Below are 25,384 nucleotides of genomic sequence, written 5' to 3'. Positions count from 1 at the left end.
GTGGATAAAATACTTGGTAGAATTCAGTTGTTAGTTACACTCTTCTAGAGGCTGAATCTTCAGTGTGGGCAACATTCAAAAATACAATTACGAATCACTTAGGAGTTCTACCATTTGATGGCTGACAGAATGATAGCATACTATTCCGTAGACTAAATAAAGGGTTCTGTTTGAAATTCAATACAGATTCATGAGTTTGACAGAAAGATTCCTAGAGCTCAACAGAAAGATTGCCAAGTTTGATAAGATACACATGAAGAGTCATAGGTTACATGGACTGAAATGTAATGAAACTGAAGATGAGAACAATAGTCTGAATAATCCAAATACAATGGGGAAAGGAGTGGCTGGTTACTTTTAATGCATCTAAAACCAAGCTCCTTTCTTTACATCATCAACATTCTGATCCACATCTGGCATCAACTGAAATAAATGGCTCTCGTCTTCAGGAGGCCTCAAGTTTTGACAAGCTTCCGGGCTTGACCATTACTCCTGATCTTAAATGGAACACGTATATCAAATCTGTTGCCAAGGCCACTGGAAAAATGGTGGGATCTTTCTATCGATCCGGTAGATATCTCACTGCTGATGCAATTCTCTATCTATATAAGAGCCAGGTACGTCCAACGATGGAATACTGTTGCCATATCTGGGCAGGAGCTGCTAGAAAGGACTTGTCCTGTCTTGATAGAGTTCAAAATAGACTTTGTAACCTCGTAGGAGATGTCCTTTTCTCTTCCCTGCAACCTCTATCTCACAGAAGAGATGTTGCGAGTTTGTCTCTGAAGTATCGTTATTTTCATGGAAAGTGTTCGACTGAGCTTCAGTCTATGGTCCCCTCTCGCCAAACTTTCACAAGAAACACTCATCTAGCTGAAAACACTATCAATAATTCCCCCCACTCTTTATCTGTGCCTAAACCTAAATGTAGATTCCATGAACAAAACTTCTTTCTTAGAACTGCACGCCTGTGGAATTGTCTTCCGTTTTCCTGCTTTCCAGCTGACTACAATATGGTTGTGTTCAAGTCTAACGTAAATAAGTTCTTGATGAGCCGTTCCATATAAGTTATCAAATTTACCGAATTTTCATTACTAATGATTACTATATTGTCCAATTTCTACTGTACACTCTTTAACCCTTATCCTTGAGTGGCCTCTTGGCCTTGATAATGTGACGATGCCTGTGTAAAAAAAAAAAAATATATGAATAGTACATTTATTCGTGTTTTAATTTAAAGAAATCAGTAATTCTGAAAATAAATTCGGTTTCCTCAGTTTATAAATTTTGGATAATTATTTTTCAGCATATGTTAATATATTGTCCATATAAAAAAAAAGTACCTTTCAAGAATACTTTTATATAGATAGTATTATGTATACATATATAGGAAATATTGAAATGATGAAAAATAAAATTAGAAAATTTACAAAATTTATTAAATCATTAAGTGTTTAAGCAAGGAATATAAAAAAAATGACTCTTAATCCATGAAATTTCAGAGATAAGCCTTCTCATCAGAAGGAGAAATCCAATAAAATAACAAAATATTAGTTAACATAAATTTGGAAAAATTGCAAGCAAAAAGAATTTTCTAACATCTGTTTGAAGAAAAAAGTATATATATATATATATATATATATAACAGGAAAATCCAAACATAAGAATAAGTGAAGTAAAACATAAAAAAATCGAAAAAAAAAAAACACAAAAAAAACTAACGTAAGGCAAACGAACGATGGTAAATGTAAAAATCGGAAAATTAAAAAAGAAAACAGAAAAACGAATGTTAAAACTTCTGAAAAATAAAAAGCAAAACACATGAAAAATGGCTTAAATAAGCCGGTTTCAATATTAAAATTTAAAAAAATCGGTGGATACCTAGCGTTGGCCAGGTGTTTTTGGGTGTATGTGGTCGGTCGGGGTGAGGGTGGGGGGTGTTAATCAAAACATAAGAATAAGCGAAGTAAAAAAAAACCCAGAAAAACGAACGTTACGTGAAAAATGGCTTAAAAATAACCTTGCTTCAATATTTAAATTTTAAAAATCGAAAAAGAACAATAAAAAGACATCTCACACCACAATTCGAACCCAAAAAATTTAGATAATTACCCAACGCTCTAACCAACTGAGCTAACACGACGTACATGAAATTGTGTCAGTTCTCCAAATATTTAAACTAAATCAGGTTATGACGTCGTCTGACGCATGTGTAGAACCGATCTCGTCATGAGAGGACGGTTTTTGCTGCACTGTCAGATGAAAAAAAAAATGTTTGGTGCTTTTTCTCCTAAATGAGAAAGTATAGTTAATTTCTTATGATAAAAGGAGTAAACCAAGGAAACCCTGGGAGGAAAGGACAAGGATAGATTTAAAAAAAAAAAGAAGGATAAAGATGGCTAGAGATAGATCATTTTCAATTTCTAAAAACTGTCCACATATGTCACCATGTAAAACAGATGTTTTAACGAATCTCATGATGATAATTATGTGTTCATTAATACATATTTTCATAAATTTTATTATTATTAAATCAATTTTGCTTTACTTTGTACATATCTTTTTAGTTAGCTTTTTTAACACCAGATAATTATTCTCTGAATTATTGAATTTTACATGTCTTAGGTCTAAAATCATAATAACTTGTCAGGTTTATAATCGTAATATATACATTCGTCAGGTTTATAATCGTAATATATACATTCGTCAGGTTTATAATCGTAATATTTACATTCGTCAGGTTTATAATCGTAATATTTACATTCGTCAGGTTTATAATCGTAATATTTACATTCGTCAGGTTTATAATCGTAATATTTACATTCGTCAGGTTTATAATCGCAATATTTACATTCGTCAGGTTTATAATCGCAATATTTACATTCGTCAGGTTTATAATCGCAATATTTACATTCGTCAGGTTTATAATCGCAATATTTACATTCGTCAGGTTTATAATCGCAATATTTACATTCGTCAGGTTTATAATCGCAATATTTACATTCGTCAGGTTTATAATCGCAATATTTACATTCGTCAGGTTTATAATCGCAATATTTACATTCGTCAGGTTTATAATCGCAATATTTACATTCGTCAGGTTTATAATCGCAATATTTACATTCGTCAGGTTTATAATCGCAATATTTACATTCGTCAGGTTTATAATCGCAATATTTACATTCGTCAGGTTTATAATCGTAATATTTACATTCGTCAGGTTTATAATCGTAATATTTACATTCGTCAGGTTTATAATCGTAATATTTACATTCGTCAGGTTTATAATCGTAATATTTACATTCGTCAGGTTTATAATCGCAATATATACATTCGTCAGGTTTATAATCGCAATATATACATTCGTCAGGTTTATAATTATAATATTCACATTCGTCAGGTTTATAATCGTAATACTTACATTCGTTAGGTCTATAATCGTAATATTTACATTTGTCAGGTCTATAATTGTAATACTTACATTTGTCAGGTCTATAATTGTAATACTTACATTTGTCAGGTCTATAATTGTAATACTTACATTTGTCAGGTCTATAATTGTAATACTTGCATTCGTCAGGTCTATAATCGTAATACTTACATTTGTCAGGTCTATAATTGTAATACTTACATTTGTCAGGTCTATAATTGTAATACTTACACTTGTCAGGTCTATAATTGTAATACTTACATTTGTCAGGTCTATAATTGTAATACTTACATTCGTCAGGTCTATAATTGTAATACTTACATTCGTTAGGTCTATAATCGTAATACTTACATTTGTCAGGTCTATAATTGTAATACTTACATTTGTCAGGTCTATAATTGTAATACTTACATTCGTCAGGTCTATAATTGTAATACTTACATTTGTCAGGTCTATAATTGTAATACTTACATTTGTCAGGTCTATAATTGTAATACTTACATTCGTCAGGTCTATAATTGTAATACTTACATTTGTCAGGTCTATAATTGTAATACTTACATTCGTTAGGTCTATATTTGTAATACTTACATTCGTCAGGACTAAAATTGTAATACTTACACTTTTGAGAGATCAATAAGTTCTGAAAAATTTGTGTTTCCTTCAGTTTCAAGTATTCGACCAAATCTTTCAACAAAACTTTTTAATCGTTTGTCAAGATCAAAATGGAAGGGAAACGTTCGAATCCAAAACCTAAAACAGTAAAAGTTAGATGGAAAATGTTACATTTTAAAATAATGATTCTGCAAAAATAGAAAAATAACAGTCATTCAATCAACTTATTTAAAAAACATTTTTCAAAGAATAAATCACAGATATTTAAGTAGGAATCTCTCAAAATACATGCGCCAATCTTTCACGAAAAACACCCATCTAGCTGAATCCACTGTGAAAAATTGCCCCCCACTCTATATCTGTGCCTAAATCAAAACACGGATTCCATGAACAAAGCTTCTTTCTTAGAACTGCACGCCTGTGGAACTCTGTTTCGTCTGCCTGCTTCCCACCGGACTACAACTTGGATGTCTTCAAGTCCAATGTTAACAAATTCCTAATGAACCGCCCCCTTAAGTAAACACTTCATCAAATCTCCACACTAACGTAATGTACTTGCAATAACCCTTATCCCTGAGTGGCTTCCGAACCTTGATTAGTGGTGATCACTATATATATAAAAAAAAAAAAAAAAAAAAAAAAAAAACATACACACAATTTTCAAAGTTTCATCCTCGTGAGGATTCATCAGGCTTATTACATAGCTCTGCTCGCATATTGAGCTCTGTTGAAGTAAATACTTAAAATAGAGACATAAAATTTTATGTAGATACATGAAATATTAGCAGTATGTATATCTAATCTATTTATAGCAAGTACGCTAGACAGAAATGTCCTTATTTCATTCCAGGAGGAAATCATCAGGCAAATATTTCCATACTACTATTAAGCTTTACTAATGCATTCAAGTAAAATACTGAACATATACATAAGCTATTATAAATAGGAGTTTGGTCACATCCTTGAAAACATATTGTAAGAGTAATATGAAAATATTAGAAAACTAACAACTGTTATGAAATATCAAATAATTCAAATAATTTTTCAAAATTTTGTCAGATATTTTTCAAAGAACATTGTTGGTTTTTTAGGTTTTTTTCTCTTCATTTTTCTAGTCATTAACAACGAGGGATCAGCCTCTCATGGAAAAAAAATATGTCTAGCATTGTTGACGATTGTTGTAAGTCTGAAGTTAATAGGTATGTGTGTGGTTTGGCACAAATTTTAAATAGGAGTTTGGTCACATCTTTGAAAATATTTTGTAAGATTTGAAAATATTAGAAAACAAAAAAATTGAAAATATTAAAAAAAACAAAAAAATATTATGAAATATCTTATTAAATGATTAAAACCATTAAAAAGTCTGCAAATTTTAAACAGGAGTTTGGTTACATCACAAAAAGATTGATTTTAATCATTTAATAAGATTAAAACAGCATTTTTTTATTTTCTAATATTTTACAATTAACCTTATGAAGAACAGTTTTACACCACTTATGTCTTTGAAATATTAAAATTAAGATATATACAGTTCAGACTAATAAACCTTATGTCTAGAAATCATAACCAAATTTTGATCAAAATTCATTAAATAGCTTAGGTTCTAGAAAAAATCCATTAGACCCTTAAGATCTTCAGAAAAGATTGGAACTTGCTTAATTCAAGCTGTCTAATGTGTATTGTTTTGATTTAATTTAACTATTTATAGTTCTTATGCCTAGAATCCTCATAAGAATTTTGATTAAAATTTATTCAATGATTTGGATTCTTGAAAAAGGTTTAAACTTTGGAGCATAGGTTCCACTTTCCTTCATTAAATGGTCCAAGAAAAAAGAAAAAAAAATGTAAATAATATTGCTTAATTCATGTTTAATATCAATGGTTCAAATTTCATTTGCATCAGGAATATATTAACTTTTTTATGAGATGATGAATTTTGGAAATATGTGAAATTTCATTGATTGGGCTTTGTGCAATCGTAGTGTGAGAATTGATATGAAGATATTAATTTAGCGTATGCTACTCAATGCTATGAAATCCTGATACAAATTTTGCTCCAAATTCAAATCAAATGAATGTTTTTGGTTCATAAAAAAATTTAAATGTTTCATAAAAAAATTGAGAACTTTAGTTCCATTGTAATAATAAATAATTAATAAAAATTAATAAAATAAAATATTCATTTTTGAACATCAATTTTTTTTGCTTTATTTAAGTCAATTTTTAAAAAGTAAAATTAAAGTTTCAGATTATACAACATTTAATTACTTTTGATTTTAAACAACATTCATAATTTAATACAATTTTGACGAATTCTTTTCATTTTTTTGTTTCTTAATTTTTGAGGTGAGGAATGATATTTGTATTTGAATTATTCAGACTACTGTTCTCATCTTGAGTGTTATTTTTACAATGTTTCAGTCGATGTAACATCCAACCTTCTTCAGGTGTATCGTGTCAAACTTGGTAATCTTTCTGTCAAACTTGGGAATCTGCACAAAACTTTGAACAGAACCCTTTATTTAATTCACAGGGGTAAGATGCTCTGATTTATGTCAGTCATGAACGGGTAGAAGTCCTAAGTAATTCACAATTGTATTTTGAGTATTGCCTGCACTGAAGATTGAACCTCCATGCAACAAATAAAGCACTTGGTAAAGCTAGTTGTACTTTAAACTCTTTTGGAGGTTGAAAATTCAGAATTTTGTGCAGATTGCCAAGTTTAACAGAAAGATTTGAGTACGGAAAGATACACCTGAAGAAGGTCGATGGTTACATCGACCAAAACATTGTGAGAAGAACACTGAAGATGAGAAAAGTAGTCTGAAGAATCCAAATAATACAAACTTTTCGTTTTAATTGAAAATATAATTTAATAATTTTCCCATTTTTTAAATAGAATTTTACATCAAATTATTTTTTAATAATAATTAAAACATTTATTTCGTGTACAAATGATATCAAAATATTATCGCAATTCACTTTGAAAAAGTTTCTGTTATTAAACAAAATATTAGTCTTCTGATGTGTCGTTGATTTTGTCCTTTATATTTTGTGGTTTGTCCACATTCTAACTTTTTATACATTCTGGGTGCCCGGCGTTGCCCGGGTATTAGGTGGTGTGTGTTGAGCAAAAAAAAAAAAAAAATGGTAGTAGGCAGGCAGGCTTCGTACTGCGAAGGAGGAAAAGAACATAGAAAAAAAAAGTGAGGTCTTTGCTATTGCACCCATCGCTAAACCAGAAATAACGAATGTTTAAATTAAGGCTAGTCAATCGAAAAAAGGGGATGACCTTCGAAAATATTGGCGAAAAAAGCGACCCGTCTCTATAGAAATAATATAATGCTTTTAGCCAATTTTTTTTATATTTGTCGTCCGAAGAGTCGAGCTTCAAAACGATACTGATCTCGTGAAAATCCATCACTTCTGTCGAAAGTTTTAGGAAGGCATACATACATACGTTTAAACAGACAGGTGAGATTTATATCATAGAAGATGAATCTGATACATAATATTTGTATACACATGCAGCTTTTTTTCTTTTTTTTAAAATTGCATTTGTACTCCAAACGAGGCACAGTACCATTTTGATGTAAGGGGCTACTATCTGGGATATAATTTTCAGGGATACTATGTAGGGAGTTGAGCAGCAAGATGTCTATTTACATTACACCTGAACTTCAGGCAGAGGGATGCAACATTTCGTTGATGGGACAGCAATTGAGGCCTAGCTGATAGTGTGGGACCTATTAGGTTGGCGACTCTTTTGAACCCTGTCTAAAAGGGAAAAACTAGTAGTAGATGCACTAGCCCAAATAAGGCAACAATACTCCACACATGGGCGAATGGTGGTCCTGTAGAGGTACAGCATACTCTCAAGCGTAAGTAACTTTCTAGCATGGTAGAGAGAGAGAGATTTGACCTTCTTTGCAGCAGCCTTGGCAATGCCCTCTATGTCCCAGTTCCTTGTGAATGTTAAGCAGAGGAGTTTGAACGAAGTACTTTCAGGTAATGTGTCATTAGCCATGGCTCTAAGTGGTTGAGAAGGTTTCTTGTAATTCTTAAAGGAAACGAGCCTAGTCTTGGCAGCATTGAATGTGACCATTCATTTTTGTCTCCATTTAACTACAGATTGGAGGTCTTCCTCTAGGGTTTCCACGATTGTCTTGGATATGTGTTCATTCACTTTCCCCTGATGTATGTTATAGACGATGGTGTCATCAGCAAATATATCCATCTCAGAGACAATTTTATCGGGGAGGTAATTTCTGAACATCAGGAATAATAAAGGTCCAATGATCGACGCCTGAGGTCCACCCCCATTTATATCATATTGTTTTGACATACAACTATCGCGGACAAGCTGGATTCTCCTCTTATTTAAGAAGGATTTAATTATGTTAAGTAATCACCCAGTAATACCATAGGATCTTATTTTCATAAGACCATCATGCCATACCCTGTCAAAAGCCTTAGATATATCTAGGGCTACTACCCTAGCCTCCCCTGCTTTATCCAGTGCATGGTATATATGTTCAGAGATTACAGTTAGGATATCTGCAGTAGAACGGGCTTGCCTAAACCCATAATGTTGGTCGGAGAAAAGTTTAGCAGTTGTGACGTGGTGGACTAGAGCTTGATTAATTATGAACTCAAATATTTTGATGAAAAGAGGGAGGAGGCTAATGGGGTGATAATTTAATGGGTCATTTCTTTCTACTAATCAAAAGTAAGTTTTTTTTAGAGGGAGGGGGTGTAGGGCATCAATATTTATATATGTACTTTCATCTATATCCAAACCATTGGAAATGAACAGTGGAAACTCCACCTGAATTCAGCATCCCAGAATTAGTTGTCTTTGTTTTGGAAATCAATTTTTTTTATATTTAAAACAATTTTTTTAAAATCATGTTCCCCTTATACAAATCATAGTGGCACTGAAGCTTATGTCTCGCAAAGGCCTTTTTTCGCCAGCACTCCCGGGGGGGGGGTACTATCGCTTAGAACTGTTTATATACCCCCTAGATAATAATATCTAGGATTTGGGAATGCGGGTTGCCTCTAGATTTATTTACATCGATTTTTACAAAATTATTGCTATTTCAGCCTGTCTTGTGTTCGTTCAGCTTTTTCGTATAAAAAGCGAAACTAATTCAAACGGCCTTGTGCCTAATTTGCTCAGTGGGGAAGCAAATAAATACCGGCACTGTCCCCGGCCCTCTGTGGCTCGGATGCCCCCGGTCATCCCCCTACTCAGAGGTCACCTTCCTACCCCCTCCATCCGTTGCTTTATTTTCTCCCACCTCCATTAAGGCGACTTCCCCAAACCCCATTAGGGATGCTCTGCTTGTTTTCGGTTCCCCGGAAAACAGTGGGGGATCTAGCCACATAGAATAGTACAGGGGGGTCTTACTAACAACACATTAGTAGTTTTTTCCTTATTTTTGAAATGAACATTTTCATTAGTTTTTTCCCACTCCACGAACATTTTATGCCAATTAATTCAAGAACTCTTTCTAATGAAATCGAACTTTATTTTCTCACACATACACACAAAAAAAAAAAAAAAAAAAAAAAAAAAAAAAATGCACACACAACATACAGAAATGAATATACAAATTGTACATAGTTAAATTTTGCATTGAACGCTGGGGTTATTAGTTAGATTAGGATCCACAGAGTGATTGAGGTATTTTGGTAAATGTTGCCAGTCAAGAGTAAGACTTCAAAGTCTCATCTGTTACATAGTCAAAAAGACCCTGTACCCTCCCCCTCCCAATTTCTTGTAGGGCCTTGTGCCTAATTTTGTTGAATTGAATTTTTTGTACGTTTTTTATGTTCAATTTTTTCTTTCTCAATAAAATATATAAACAAGATCAAAGTGTAGTATCTGTTCCGGCAGATACTGCAAGCAAAGACCATATGTGGGGGCAACCTCACATATAAAACCTTGGTTAATGTAGGGGCAACCCTTCATACCAATTGTCACTATCCAGCTCCCCTACTCCCCGGAGAGTTGGTCCCCATTTCCCCTTCACTCCTCACATTAAAAATCGGCCTTGTGCCTAATTTGCTCGGTGGGGGAGCAAATAAATACACACACTGTTCCTGGCAATCGCACTGGGAAACGTCCAGAAGCAATCAGCTTTGATCAATGTGGGGCCAAACTCCTTATATCAGACAATTGCTATTCAATCTGGACAATGGGGAGCTGGTTTCCCCCTCCCCAACATCTTGGGGAAAATGCCAGTCAAAGTTTGGCAAACAAACCCAAAATCTGCCCCGCAGCAACTCCGTGACTTCTATTTGACCTCATTAATGAGGCCAAATAGAAGCAGCAGAGTTAACTTTTATTGCGGACACATGTCAATTTTGTTTTTAATACTTAAATAAATAAATTCAAACGTGTTTCTGTTAGTATTTTGCGGTGGCCCAATGGTTAACGTCACATTTTTTTTTTCACTTTAATTTCCAACTTTGCCTCAAGGGTTCAGGTTCGATCCTCATATTTACCTACTAAAACTTTAAAAAATTTTTAACCCCCCCCTCCCCTCCGGCGTTTTGATTTACCCAAAACCACACACACCTCCAAACACCCGGGCAACGCCGGGTAACCCCCGCTAGTCTATGATAAGGGTCAAATTTATAGTGGAGGTACCTGGGTGGGGAGTTGGACAGAAAGAAGTTTGTTCACATTACATTTAAATTTCTGGATATTGGTACGATTTAGGAAACCGCAAGGAAAGAATTCCAAAGTGAAGGAGTCGTAGCAAAGTGTTTTTATTAAATAAAATGGATAAAAATAAAACTAAAAAGTGTGTGTGGGGGGGGGGATGATGAATAGAATCCCAAGTGCGGACAACTCTGCATGCTGTGTTCAAAACCTGACAGTTTCCCCATAAAATCACTTTCACTATGGATGTTGCCAACCTGCACGTGGTCCATCCTGTGAGTATCTGATTCTAAAAAGAATGGAAGAAACTAATGCCAGCAACAGCAGAATCAAGCAGACCATAGCTTTCTACAAAAGGCGTTTCTGTTTTAAAATGAAAAGATTTTAGGGTTTGGATGCTTTTAGGGCACAACCTAATAAAATAAATAATTACACCACAACCTAATAAAATAAATAATTCAATACAACCTAATAAAATAAATAATTCAATACAAGCTAATAAAATAAATAATTCAATACAAGCTAATAAAATAAATAATTCAATACAAGCTAATAAAATAAATAATTCAATACAAACTAATAAAATAAATAATTCAATACAAGCTAATAAAATAAATAATTCAATACAAGCTAATAAAATAAATAATTCAATACAACCTAAGAAAATAAATAATTCAATACAACCTAATAAAATAAATAACTCAATACAACCTAATAAAATAAATAATTCAATACAAACTAATAAAATAAATGATTCAACACAGCCTAATAAAATAAATAATTCAACACAGCCTAATAAAATAAATAATTCAACACAGCCTAATAAAATAAATAATTCAACACAGCCTAATAAAATAAATAATTCAACACAGCCTAATAAAATAAATAATTCAACACAGCCTAATAAAATAAATAATTCAACACAGCCTAATAAAATAAATAATTCAACACAGCCTAATAAAATACATAATTCAATACAAACTAATAAAATAAACGATTCAATACAAGCTAATAAAATAAATGATTCAATACAAACTAATAAAATAAATAATTCAATATAAACTAATAAAATAAATAATTCAATGCAAACTAATAAAATAAATAATTCAATACAAACTAGTAAAATAAATAATTCAACACAGCCTAATAAAATAAATAATTCAACACAACCTAATAAAATAAATAATTCAATACAACCTAATAAAATAAATAATTCAATACAACCTAATAAAAAAAAAAATTCAATACAAGCTAATAAAATAAATAATTCAATACAACCTAAGAAAATAAATAATTCAATACAACCTAAGAAAATAAATAATTCAACACAACCTAATAAAATAAATAATTCAACACAACCTAATAAAATAAATAATTCAATACAAGCTAATAAAATAAATAATTCAATACAAGCTAATAAAATAAATAATTCAATACAACCTAAGAAAATAAATAATTCAATACAACCTAATAAAATAAATAATTCAATACAAACTAATAAAATAAATGATTCAACACAGCCTAATAAAATAAATAACTCAACACAGCCTAATAAAATAAATAATTCAACACAGCCTAATAAAATAAATAATTCAATACAAACTAATAAAATAAATGATTCAATACAAACTAATAAAATAAATAATTCAATGCAAACTAATAAAATAAATAATTCAATACAAACTAATAAAATAAATGATTCAATACAAACTAATAAAATAAATGATTCAATACAAACTAATAAAATAAATAATTCAATACAAGCTAATAAAATAAATAATTCAATACAAACTAATAAAATAAATAATTCAATACAAACTAATAAAATAAATAATTCAATACAAACTAATAAAATAAATAATTCAACACAGCCTAATAAAATAAATAATTCAATACAAACTAATACAATAAATAATTCAACACAGCCTAATAAAATAAATAATTCAATACAAACTAATAAAATAAATAATTCAACACAGCCTAATAAAATAAATAATTCAATACAAACTAATAAAATAAATAATTCAACACAGCCTAATAAAATAAATAATTCAACACAGCCTAATAACATAAATAATTCAACACAGCCTAATAAAATAAATAATTCAACACAGCCTAATAAAATCAATAATTCAATACAAACTACCAAAATAAATGATTCAATACAAACTAATAAAATAAATAATTCAATACAAACTAATAAAATAAATAATTCAATACAAACTAATAAAATAAATAATTCAATACAAACTAATAAAATAAATAATTCAATACAAACTAATAAAATAAATAATTCAATACAAACTAATAAAATGATTCAATACAAACTAATAAAATAAATGATTCAATACAAGCTAATAAAATAAATGATTCAATACAAGCTAATAAAATAAATGATTCAATACAAGCTAATAAAATAAATGATTCAATACAAACTAATAAAATAAATGATTCAATACAAACTAATAAAATAAATGATTCAATACAAACTAATAAAATAAATGATTCAATACAGACTAATAAAATAAATAATTCAATACAAACTAATAAAATAAATGATTCAATACAAGCTAATAAAATAAATGATTCAATACAAACTAATAAAATAAATAATTCAATACAAGCTAATAAAATAAATGATTCAATACAAACTAATAAAATAAATGATTCAATACAAGCTAATAAAATAAATAATTCAATACAAACTAATAAAATAAATAATTCAATACAAACTAATAAAAGAAATGATTCAATACAAGCTAATAAAATAAATAATTCAATACAAACTAATAAAATAAATAATTCAATACAAACTAATAAAATAAATGATTCAATACAAACTAATAAAATAAATGATTCAATACAAGCTAATAAAATAAATGTTTCAATACAAAATAATAAAATAAATAATTCAATACAAACTAATAAAATAAATGATTCAATACAAGCTAATAAAATAAATGATTCAATACAAACTAATAAAATAAATGATTCAATACAAGCTAATAAAATAAATAATTCAATACAAACTAATAAAATAAATGATTCAATACAAACTAATAAAATAAATAATTCAATACAAACTAATAAAATAAATAATTCAATACAAACTAATAAAATAAATGATTCAATACAAGCTAATAAAATAAATGTTTCAATACAAAATAATAAAATAAATAATTCAATACAAACTAATAAAATAAATGATTCAATACAAACTAATAAAATAAATGATTCAATACAAACTAATAAAATAAATGATTCAATACAAGCTAATAAAATAAATGATTCAATACAAACTAATAAATGATTCAATACAAGCTAATAAAATAAATTCAATACAAACTAATAAAATAAATAATTCAATACAAGCTAATAAAATAAATGATTCAATACAAGCTAATAAAATAAATGATTCAATACAAGCTAATAAAATAAATGATTCAATACAAACTAATAAAATAAATGATTCAATACAAACTAATAAAATAAATGATTCAATACAAACTAATAAAATAAATAATTCAATACAAACTAATAAAATAAATAATTCAATACAAACTAATAAAATAAATGATTCAATACAAACTAATAAAATAAATGATTCAATACAAACTAATAAAATAAATAATTCAATACAAACTAATAAAATAAATTCAATACAAACTAATAAAATAAATAATTCAATACAAACTAATAAAATAAATGATTCAATACAAGCTAATAAAATAAATGATTCAATACAAGCTAATAAAATAAATGATTCAATACAAACTAATAAAATAAATGATTCAATACAAACTAATAAAATAAATGATTCAATACAAACTAATAAAATAAATGATTCAATACAAACTAATAAAATAAATGATTACATACAAACTAATAAAATAAATGATTCAATACAAACTAATAAAATAAATGATTCAATACAAACTAATAAAATAAATGATTCAATACAAACTAATAAAATAAATGATTCAATACAAACTAATAAAATAAATGATTCAATACAAACTAATAAAATAAATGATTCAATACAAGCTAATAAAATAAATGATTCAATACAAACTAATAAAATAAATAATTCAATACAAACTAATAAAATAAATGATTCAATACAAACTAATAAAATAAATGATTCAATACAAACTAATAAAATAAATGATTCAATACAAACTAATAAAATAAATGATTCAATACAAGCTAATAAAATAAATGATTCAATACAAGCTAATAAAATAAATGATTCAATACAAACTAATAAAATAAATAATTCAATACAAACTAATTAAATTAATGATTCAATACAAGCTAATAAAATAAATTCAATACAAACTAATAAAATAAATAATTCAATACAAACTAATAAAATAAATGATTCAACACAAACTAATAAAATAAATGATTCAATACAAGCTAATAAAATAAATAATTCAATACAAGCTAATAAAATAAATGATTCAACACAAGCTAATAAAATAAATAATTCAATACAAACTAATAAAATAAATGATTCAATACAAGCTAATAAAATAAATAATTCAATACAAGCTAATAAAATAAATTCAATACAAGCTAATAAAATAAATGATTCAATACAAACTAATAAAATAAATAATTCAATACAAACTAATAAAATAAATAATTCAATACAAACTAATAAAATAAATAATTCGATACAAACTAATAAAATAAATAATTCAATACAAACTAATAAAATAAATAATTCGATACAAACTAATAAAATAAATAATTCGATACAAGCTAATAAAATAAATAATTCAATACAAGCTAATAAAATAAATAATTCGATACAAGCTAATAAAATAAATAATTCGATACAAGCTAATAAAATAAATAATTCGATACAAACTAATAAAATAAATAATTCGATACAAGCTAATAAAATAAATAATTCGATACAAACTAATAAAATAAATAATTCGATACAAACTAATAAAATAAATGATTCAATACAAACTAATAAAATAAATAATTCAATACAAGCTAATAAAATAAATAATTCAATACAAACTAATAAAATAAATAATTCGATACAAGCTAATAAAATAAATAATTCGATACAAGCTAATAAAATAAATAATTCGATACAAACTAATAAAATAAATAATTCGATACAAACTAATAAAATAAATGATTCAATACAAACTAATAAAATAAATAATTCAATACAAGCTAATAAAATAAATAATTCAATACAAACTAATAAAATAAATAATTCGATACAAGCTAATAAAATAAATAATTCGATACAAGCTAATAAAATAAATAATTCGATACAAGCTAATAAAATAAATAATTCGATACAAACTAATAAAATAAATAATTCGATACAAACTAATAAAATAAATAATTCAATACAAGCTAATAAAATAAATGATTCAATACAAACTAATAAAATAAATGATTCAATACAAACTAATAAAATAAATAATTCAATACAAACTAATAAAATAAATGATTCAATACAAACTAATAAAATAAATAATTCGATACAAGCTAATAAAATAAATGATTCAATACAAACTAATAAAATAAATGATTCAATACAAGCTAATAAAATAAATAATTCAATACAAGCTAATAAAATAAATAATTCGATACAAGCTTATAAAATAAATAATTCGATACAAGCTAATAAAATAATTCAATACAAGCTAATAAAATAAATAATTCAATACAAACTAATAAAATAAATGATTCAATACATGCTAATAAAATAAATAATTCAATACAAACTAATAAAATAAATAATTCAATACAAACTAATAAAATAAATGATTCAATACAAACTAATAAAATAAATGATTCAATACAACCTAATAAAATAAATAATTCGATACAAGCTAATAAAATAAATAATTCAATACAAGCTTCTGAAATGACGAACACAACAACTTCATAAAAGGTAACATAGCAAAGGAGAATGTGATATGATATGATTGTCTTTTAGAAATTCTTTGACTTTGAAACCAATTTTCATTTCAAAATTCAAGAAATATCTAGGATGGTGTATATAATTTTTTCTGCATCTAACATATTTATAAACTAAACACAAAACATGCAATGAACCCTTCAGTTTGCATTTACAAATATACAGTATAAATAAAATATAAGTATACAATATATGTATGCATATGCCATCATATAAACATGCAAAAATATATAAATATAAGAAGTAATAGATATAAATAAATACAATATATATATATTGGCCCTGAATTAGCATCTAAGCTTCAGCCTCTGTCCCATCGTCGAAATATTGCATCCCTCTGCCTTTTCTACAAGCATTTTAGTGGTGAATGTTCTGACGAACTGCAATCACTTGTGCCTCCATGATGTGAGCACCCTCAAAAAAACCGACAGGCTGCTAAATCCCACCCCCACACTGTAGAGATCCCTAGATGTAAAAGATCTTTTTACTCCAATAGTTTCTTCCACAGAACCGCTAGACTCTGGAATTCCATTCCAAGTCCCTGCTTCCCCAACAGTACTGACGTGCAGAAGTTCAAGTGTAACGTGAACCGACATCTTGCTGCCCAAATCCCTACATAGTACCCCAATAGTTGTTGCCCCTGATAGTAGCCCCCTACACCAAAGTGGCAATTTGCCTTGTTTGGGGTGAAAACGTAATAAAAATAAATTATATATATATTATATATATATATATAATATATATATATATATATATATATATATATATATAAAAATGTAAAGTTGGTTCGTTCTAAAAGAATAAAACCATATTTCTACGTTACCAATTTATTTGAAATTTTCAGACAACCCATTTTTAGAGTCGAGGTATGTTTTTATGTTATTAAAATAAATTTACCTAATTAAAATTAAAATATTAAATAAAATAAATATATTTATTTAATCGTTTCTGCGAATCTGTTCTGTTGATAAAACTGAACTTCCGGTTCGATTCATTTCACAGCCACGAATTGACGAAAGATTTCATTTTCTGTTAACTCGATAAGTAAAAAATCAAAACAAAAAAAAACATATTTCATTTGTTTATCTTCCAAATTTTTTAATTTACACATCTTTTCTTTATTAAATAAGGCCCCCCCCCAAATTTTGTTGCTTGCTTTTGAGTTTTTTTTTTTTGTTTTTCTATATAAGATTACTCATGCAGAGAGTGATCCGTGCTGAAATAATGTTATTATTTAAAAAGTCATTCTTAACATGGGGAGGTAAGGATGTTTTGTACCTATTCTGTACTTTAACCTTACAATTGAATAAATAAAAAAAAAACATCATAAAACGTTATTTAAACGTTGAAATATGATTTTAAAAATAGCGCGGATCGCTCTCTGCATTAGCACCATTTTTATTTATTGCGGACTATTATTCTCATCTTTATTAGTTGTTGTTTCACGAATTTTCGGCCAACTATTCCTCTGGCCTTCATGAAAAGAAGTCCTTTTATAAATGTTCAGTAACTTTTTCCTTTTATTATTCTTAAAGAGTAAAACTTTTCTTATTCATGAAAGGAGTTAAGCCTACGTAAATAAATAAATGTTTGTACACGTGACAAATTATCAATAAATGGTTTAGTTACTTTTTTTAAAAAATGTTTGTAAAAGTGCGAAAGGCAACGTTGTTGTACAACCATTACTCCCATGCTTAATTTCTATACTTATAGGTTTTTTGAATTTTTTTTCACTAGATTATTATTGATTGGACACTAATTAAACAGATTATTAAAAAAAAAAATGTAAAAAAGAAATCATTATTTCGACATTTGAAAGTGGTGCTCACTTTTTAGTTACAACGTTCTGATAAATCAGTCACCCATTTTGTAAGCAATAAAAACGCGGTATATCAAAACCATAGAAAGTAAAAATAATGAGTCTCTACCGCATGTGTAAGTCAGAAATATATTTGTTTCTCAAAGAAAAAAAAATAGAGAGAACAGGACTTTTTTTTATTGTTTTCATGAAAATAAAGTTTCGAGATTTTTAATTATTTTTTTTTTTTTTACTTATTTAGTCAGTTTGTGGTTTTTTTTTTAAAATTGTTTTTGTGAAAGGTGAGTTTTTTTTCAAAACTTTTGTTTTGTTTCTTTTTAATTTTTTTAAAGTATTATAAATTTCACTAACATGCTGGAGAAATGTTTAATAATTTAGTATTTTTTTAGATTAGGTCCACCTCCACAATTTTCCTTTCAATGACGACATTTATAGGTTTCCGAGTATGCTGAACACGCAAATCGCATTGAAATTTTGCGGAAATAAATAGTTGTATTATGCATTGTATTCTTCGGCGGCCATCTTTTTATGTGCACACGCACCATAAACAAATACACACACGTAAAAAAGATGGCCGCCAAAGATTACAATGCATAATACAACTTTTTATATCTTGATAACTAGTTATTTCTGCAAAATTTCGATGCGATTTTCGTATTCAGCATAGTCGAAAACCATATCAAGTCGTCATTTAAAAGAAAATTGAGGAGGTGGACCTAATCTAAAAATTTACCAATAATTTTTAATCCCGTACGCCTCCCGATACATTGCTTCGTCAACATGCGACCATTTTATATCTCCCGAAGACACTTCCGTATTTAGAAAAAAAATAAATAAATAAATAAAAAGTGACCGATTTACCAGAACGTGGTAACTAAAAAGTGAGTACCCCTTTCAAATGTTGAAATGATTTTTTTTTTTCAATTTTTTTTCATAATCTGGTTAGTGTTCAATCAATAATAATCCAGTGAAAAAATTTCAAAAAACCTATCAGTATAGAAACTCCACCACGTAAGTAAATAAATAAAAAATGTTACGTGCGCATGCGTTAGCCTTGACTAGGGGGGTACTAAGGGAACGACCATTAAATAATTCTGCGGGTCGCCATGGAACTCAACGCCCAAGGAGTACCAAAATAGTTTTCATGATCTGAAGAAATTTTTTTTTCCGAAAAGTGGGTGATCACTTTTCCATCTAAATTTAACTTAAAATGAGCACCCACTTTCTGGCCACCTGAGGAAGGGCATTTATTTTCGTGTTTATTGGCTTAAAGGTTTTTTTGACAAGGCAGTTTGGTACGCGAATGCATATTTAACAGTTTTCGTTTATGCTCACGCATAGCATAAACAAAGGCTACGTCTGTGAAATGGAAAATAGTCCCAGAGTTCAGGGGTTAATACCATGCAAAAGAAATCAAACAAAAAGACTTTTTAGCCAAGAAACACACAGAAAGAAAAAAAAAATAGCATCCATTTTTTTTCTATCGAATTCATTTGCTGTTTTTATTGAAAACTATTTTCCCCCGGATTTTTGATATAATTTTTCATTAAGGGCTGTGCGTCTCACGTTCGTAAATAACAAAATTTTTTTTGTAGATTTTGGTGTGCTAAAAACGAATCTGCAAACCGTTTCCGTCGCAAAAAAATAGTTTTTATGATATGAAGAAATTACTTTTTCGAAAAAGTGGCGATCACTTTTCCATGTAAATTTAACTTAAAATGATCACCCACTTTCTAGCCACCTGAGAGAGGGGGGATTTTTTCCCATGTTTATTGGCTAAACAGCTTTCGTTTATGCTTATGCATAGCGTAAACGAAGGCTACGGCTGTTAAATGGAAAATAGTCCCAGAGTTCAGGGGTTATTACCATGCAAAAGAAATCAAACAAAAAACTTTTTAGCCAAGAAACAGAAAAATGCCCCTCTCTCAGGTGGCCAGAAAGTGGGTGCTCATTCTAAGTTAAATTTACATTGAAAAGTGATCACCCACTTTTCGAAAAAGTAATTTCAGGAATGTCATGAAAACTTTTTTTTTGCTACGTAAACGGTTTGCAGATTCGTTTTTAGCACACCGAAATCTACAATAAAATATTTCGTTATATATGAACGTGAAACGGGCCTTAAAGTAAAATAATACCAGATTATTTTGAGCAGATTTGCCGTTTAGTTGTACAAATATCCTCAAACCAGGTAATCACTAAAAGGGATTTTTAAAAGTCGTCACCTATATCGAGCAAAAGTTTAAAACCACCGATTATATGCCAGCCTACATCATGGTAACATATATTGAGTGAGTTCCTAACAGTATTTTGTATAGTTTTTTAGTTTAAACTCATTTTCCCAAAATTTCCCCAAACTTAACGTGTTCGATACAGTCTGCCGCCATTTGTATTTTTCAGATATACCGATAAACATTGAATGTTTTTGAACCGATTATACATTACATAAAAACACTACAATCTTATCCAGTTAGGTAGAACACTTACTTTTCTTGCCTTTGATAACATTTATTTGTTATATATTTATTTTTTGACAACTTCTTTGTATCTGTGTTTAGTAATATAAACCCATTTCATTTAATGTAACGTTTAGTCGGCTCGAAAAACAGTGTTTATTGGTGTATTTGAAAGCTACAAATGGTGGTGGACACTGTTGATTACTTTAAATTAGAGAAAGTGAGTTAAAACTAAAAAAACTATACAAAATACTGTCAGAAACCTACCGATTATGCCAGCCTATGTCATGGTAACATATGTTCGGTGAGTTTCAGACACTGTTTTGTATAGTTTTTAGTTTTCAACTTACTTTCCCAAACTTAACGTATTCAACAGAATTCGCAACCATTTCTGTTTTTGGAGCCAATTAAACATTTTACATTACATAAAAACACTAAACAATTATCCAATTAGGTAGAAACGTAAATTACCTTACCTTTGCTTTCATTTATTTGTTTTTGGACGACTTTTTCGAATCTGTGTATAGTAACCCCCCTCCCCCCACCATCAACCAAATAATAATTACTAAATCACATTTCTTAAAACAACAACAAAAAAAAAAAAGCATTTAGCGTTTCAACATTTTTGCTACATTCGGCTTCATCTACTGATTGTTGGTCAAGTCCAAAACACGAATGATTGACAGAAACTCTCGAGGATCCAGATCAAATTCTGCAAGAGTACCATTTTTTCAGTTTCGCCTTCTTTTTCACTTTTTGCAGTGGATTGCTGTACTAATATAAGAAACATGCATTTTCTCTTTTATTAAATTTTTCCATTACACCAAATTGAGCCACTGCAACGCGTGGCAGGGTACAGCTAGTATATATATATATATATATATGGCAATTGCTTCATCTTAATAGATGCTAGCCATCTCAATGTTCATGACTATCCGCACCACAGTTGCTGGGTGAATCGTCAGTGACCCTCAAACCATGTCTATGTGCGTGAAGGTGACTTTTCAAACCATCAGTTGACTTGCACAGTCTACTACATATGTGGAAGCAAGGTTGAGTATTGGAACTTGTTTTACTTTTGCCTCCATTTTTCTGCCCTTTCTGTCCAGCATGTGTGTTATTTTTTTTTGTGGTTAATAATAGTAGCTTTCGAGAGGAGCATCTGATCACACGCCTCTCACACACACACATAAATAAAAAAGGAAAAAAAAAACAAGTTATGTGTTCAACGTTTCATCTTTATTTCGAGACTTCCTCTGGACGAATGAAATTAAGAAAAAACATCAGTACAAATATTTGAAAATATATTTTTGATGTAATGAAATGCATGACCCTGTTCCATTTTAGAAATGGAAAAAGTCGTTGGAAATTCTAAAAGGCAGAGGAGGGGCATAGATTTTTTTTTATAACGTCATATAACTGCTAATATATTTTAAAAGGTATGATGCAATTCATATTCTTTTTGGAACAAATATGTCTGTTATAATTCGAATATGGATGTGTAACTGTCACAGCTACTCAGCCCTATGAAACTGTATTACCAAAGATATACTGTACTACCATAGATAATATTAAAGACAAATTAGACTTGGTTGAACCCTCTATAAGGTTCCCCTATGAAACAAAACAATCACTTGTTACCTTTTGTAGACATACTTATTATAAAATCCAATAATAAACTATCCATCAAAGTTTACTGCAAAACTACACACAAAAATGATAACATACATTTTTACTCACACCATAATAAAATGACAACAGGTATGATAATTGGTTTCTTTCTACATGCATTTAGAATTTGCAGTGCAGAATATCTGGACAAAAAATTCAAATACCTCACAAATACTTTGAAAACCTTGCAATATCCTACACATTTTATATCAAATGCTAAGAAAAAAGCCATACAAATATTTTCCAAAATAAATAAGTAAAAATCGTATACATCAGGCAGTTCTCTCATAAACAGACATCTTTTACTGATACACACCAATAATGTAATAATTTGCAACACACTAAACAAACTCTGAATTCCAATCATACAAGTACATCACAAACTATAAAACAAACATTAAAAACAACACAACATCTACAAAACAAACCAGTTTCCAATGCAGGTATATATACTGTTCCTTGCTAAAAATGTTATACCCAACGTGAAACCCAAAGGCTCAATGGACATAAAAGAGATATAAGAAATAGCAATTCTCTGAATACAATATTCTCTCATTCATTGCAGCTTAATCATACTTTTGACTTCAAACAAGCAAAAATAGTTAAATTTATTTCAAATAAACTACGATGGAGACTTCTTGAATCAGAGCTTATCGCAAATTCAAGCACAAACAACATGGAGGTTTCTATAGGGTATCAGCATAATTTAAGTAAACTCCTATTAAATAAAGATAATTTAATTTTAGACACAGGTTAACTCTCTCGCACCCTAGAAAACACCTCCTATATTAATTAATACATATAATCAGTCAATAAATTACATAACAAAAATACACTCATTTCATTTCAGTTACACACCCATATTTGAATTATAACAGACCTATTGTTCCAAGCAGATTATCTTTTTAAATATATAAATGCCTCTATGATGTTATAAAATAAACTATTACTCTCTTTCACTGTGCTCTGCCCCCTCTTTTTTTTTTTTTTTTTTTTTAATTTCCGACTTTTTCTGTTTCTGAAATGGAACAGGGTCATACATTTCATTGCATCAAAATATATTTTCAAATATTTGTGTTGGTGTTTTTTCTTAATTTAATTCATCCAGAGGAAGTCTCAAAATAAAGATGAAACATTCATGAACACATAACTTGGTTTGTTCCTTTTTTATTTCTCTATTTCCTCGCAATACTATATCTATTACTCTCATCATATATATATATATATATATATATATATACTCGTGAGCAAAACAGATGGGCCAAACAAATTTTATACATTTTGTTGCACTAAAAATTGTATTGAACAAGGAAACTTAAACGAGACTAATAACACAGAACAAGACATTTACTTTAATAAATGCTACGGATGGAATCGTATTCCCTTTTGATTTCTTAAAAAGATCAATTCTTTTAGACATGCTCTCAACCAAAGTGGAACACTGAAGAGGAGATGCTATTCCATTCGATTTGCACAGCTTCCCACAGTTTGTCATTGTTCGAAAAAGTTCTTCCATCCAATCAATGCACGAGATATTATGGATCATATATTCTCAATTGGGTTTAAATCGGGGCTTTGACCTGGCCAAAATATCACATTAATTGAATTATCAGAAAACCATTTTTAGCAATGTGTGCAGGAGCATTATCGTGTTGAACAATTATGTTCTGAGATATTTCTGGATACTTGGTAACAGTCCTATTTCTAATATTTGAATGTATTCCTTTGAACTGATTGACTTCTCACATCTAATAAGTTCCCAACTCTGCCGCAGTAAAAGTTCCTCATACCATTATCTCTCCATTCCTGTGTTTAACTGTCGTTTTTATATAACTTGGTGAAAATCTTTCTCCAGTTCTTCGATTGCACCATTTGGGAGCATCGAGAACATCAATAACAAGACAAAATCTTGATTCATCAGACCAGAAACCATTCCTGAACCAGTCTGTATCTTTCTTGCCATAATACGAGAAAAATCTCTATCATTTATGTTCTTCTTGGATAAAAATGGCTTCTTTGCACACTTTTTAGAAGAAAATCCCATTTCTTTCATTCATCTAGATATTGTATATCTAGAAAGAGAACTTCCAGCCCCAGTTTTGAATTCTTTGCTATGGTCAACATAAGTTTTCTTTCAATCCTTCAAAACACTTAATTTAAACCTGCTGTCGTCCTTCAAAGTGAATGCTCTAGGGCGACCAGATCCAGATTTCCCTTTTACCAAGCATTCGACTTCGAACCTTTGACCAATTCGCTTCACTACAGAAAGAGATGTTTTCACTTTTTCTTTACTTAAAATATCAAAAATCTGCTTGTAAGTCATTTTGGACTGCCTTAATCCTGCAATTCTGTTTATTTATATTCTTGACAAGTTGCGGTCTTACCATTTTTAGGATTTATTTTTCCACTTATTATATTCTATAATAATAATGATCTGCAAAATAGAAATTTTCAGTTAAAATTAACAAAAATTCATGGAAAAATATTGAAAAATCAATTTATTCCTTCTTTCACTCTTGGCCCATTTTTTTTTTGCTCATGAGTGTGTGTGTGTGTGTATATATATATATATATATATATATATATATATATATATATATATATATATATATATACACACACACACACACACACACACAAATATAAATAAATACATATACATGACAAATATAGTGTGAACCCCAAAGTGCCACCAATGGAATCATTAATAAAATTCATAATCATTTTTTTCATTTGTGCAATCCAACCATATTTACTATAAATA

General features: G+C 28.9%; 1 protein-coding gene across 4 annotated transcripts in view; it reads right to left on the bottom strand.

Annotated features, from left to right (window-relative positions):
• Nucleotides 1–25,384, bottom strand: part of LOC145248945 (ras guanyl-releasing protein 3-like) — a 258,134-nt gene that overhangs the window by 46,839 nt on the left and 185,911 nt on the right. For all 4 annotated transcript variants that reach the window (XM_080110745.1, XM_080110744.1, XM_080110742.1 and 1 more), the window contains one exon: nucleotides 4,052–4,183. In XM_080110745.1, coding sequence (XP_079966871.1) covers nucleotides 4,052–4,183 — 132 coding nt within the window. The remainder of the gene's footprint in view (nucleotides 1–4,051; nucleotides 4,184–25,384) is intronic.

This window comes from Euprymna scolopes, chromosome 27 (assembly GCF_053919585.1).
Source record: "Euprymna scolopes isolate OS-2025 chromosome 27, ASM5391958v1, whole genome shotgun sequence".
NCBI classification, from domain to species: domain Eukaryota; kingdom Metazoa; phylum Mollusca; class Cephalopoda; order Sepiida; family Sepiolidae; genus Euprymna; species Euprymna scolopes.
This window is presented reverse-complemented; position numbering and strand designations above follow the sequence as displayed.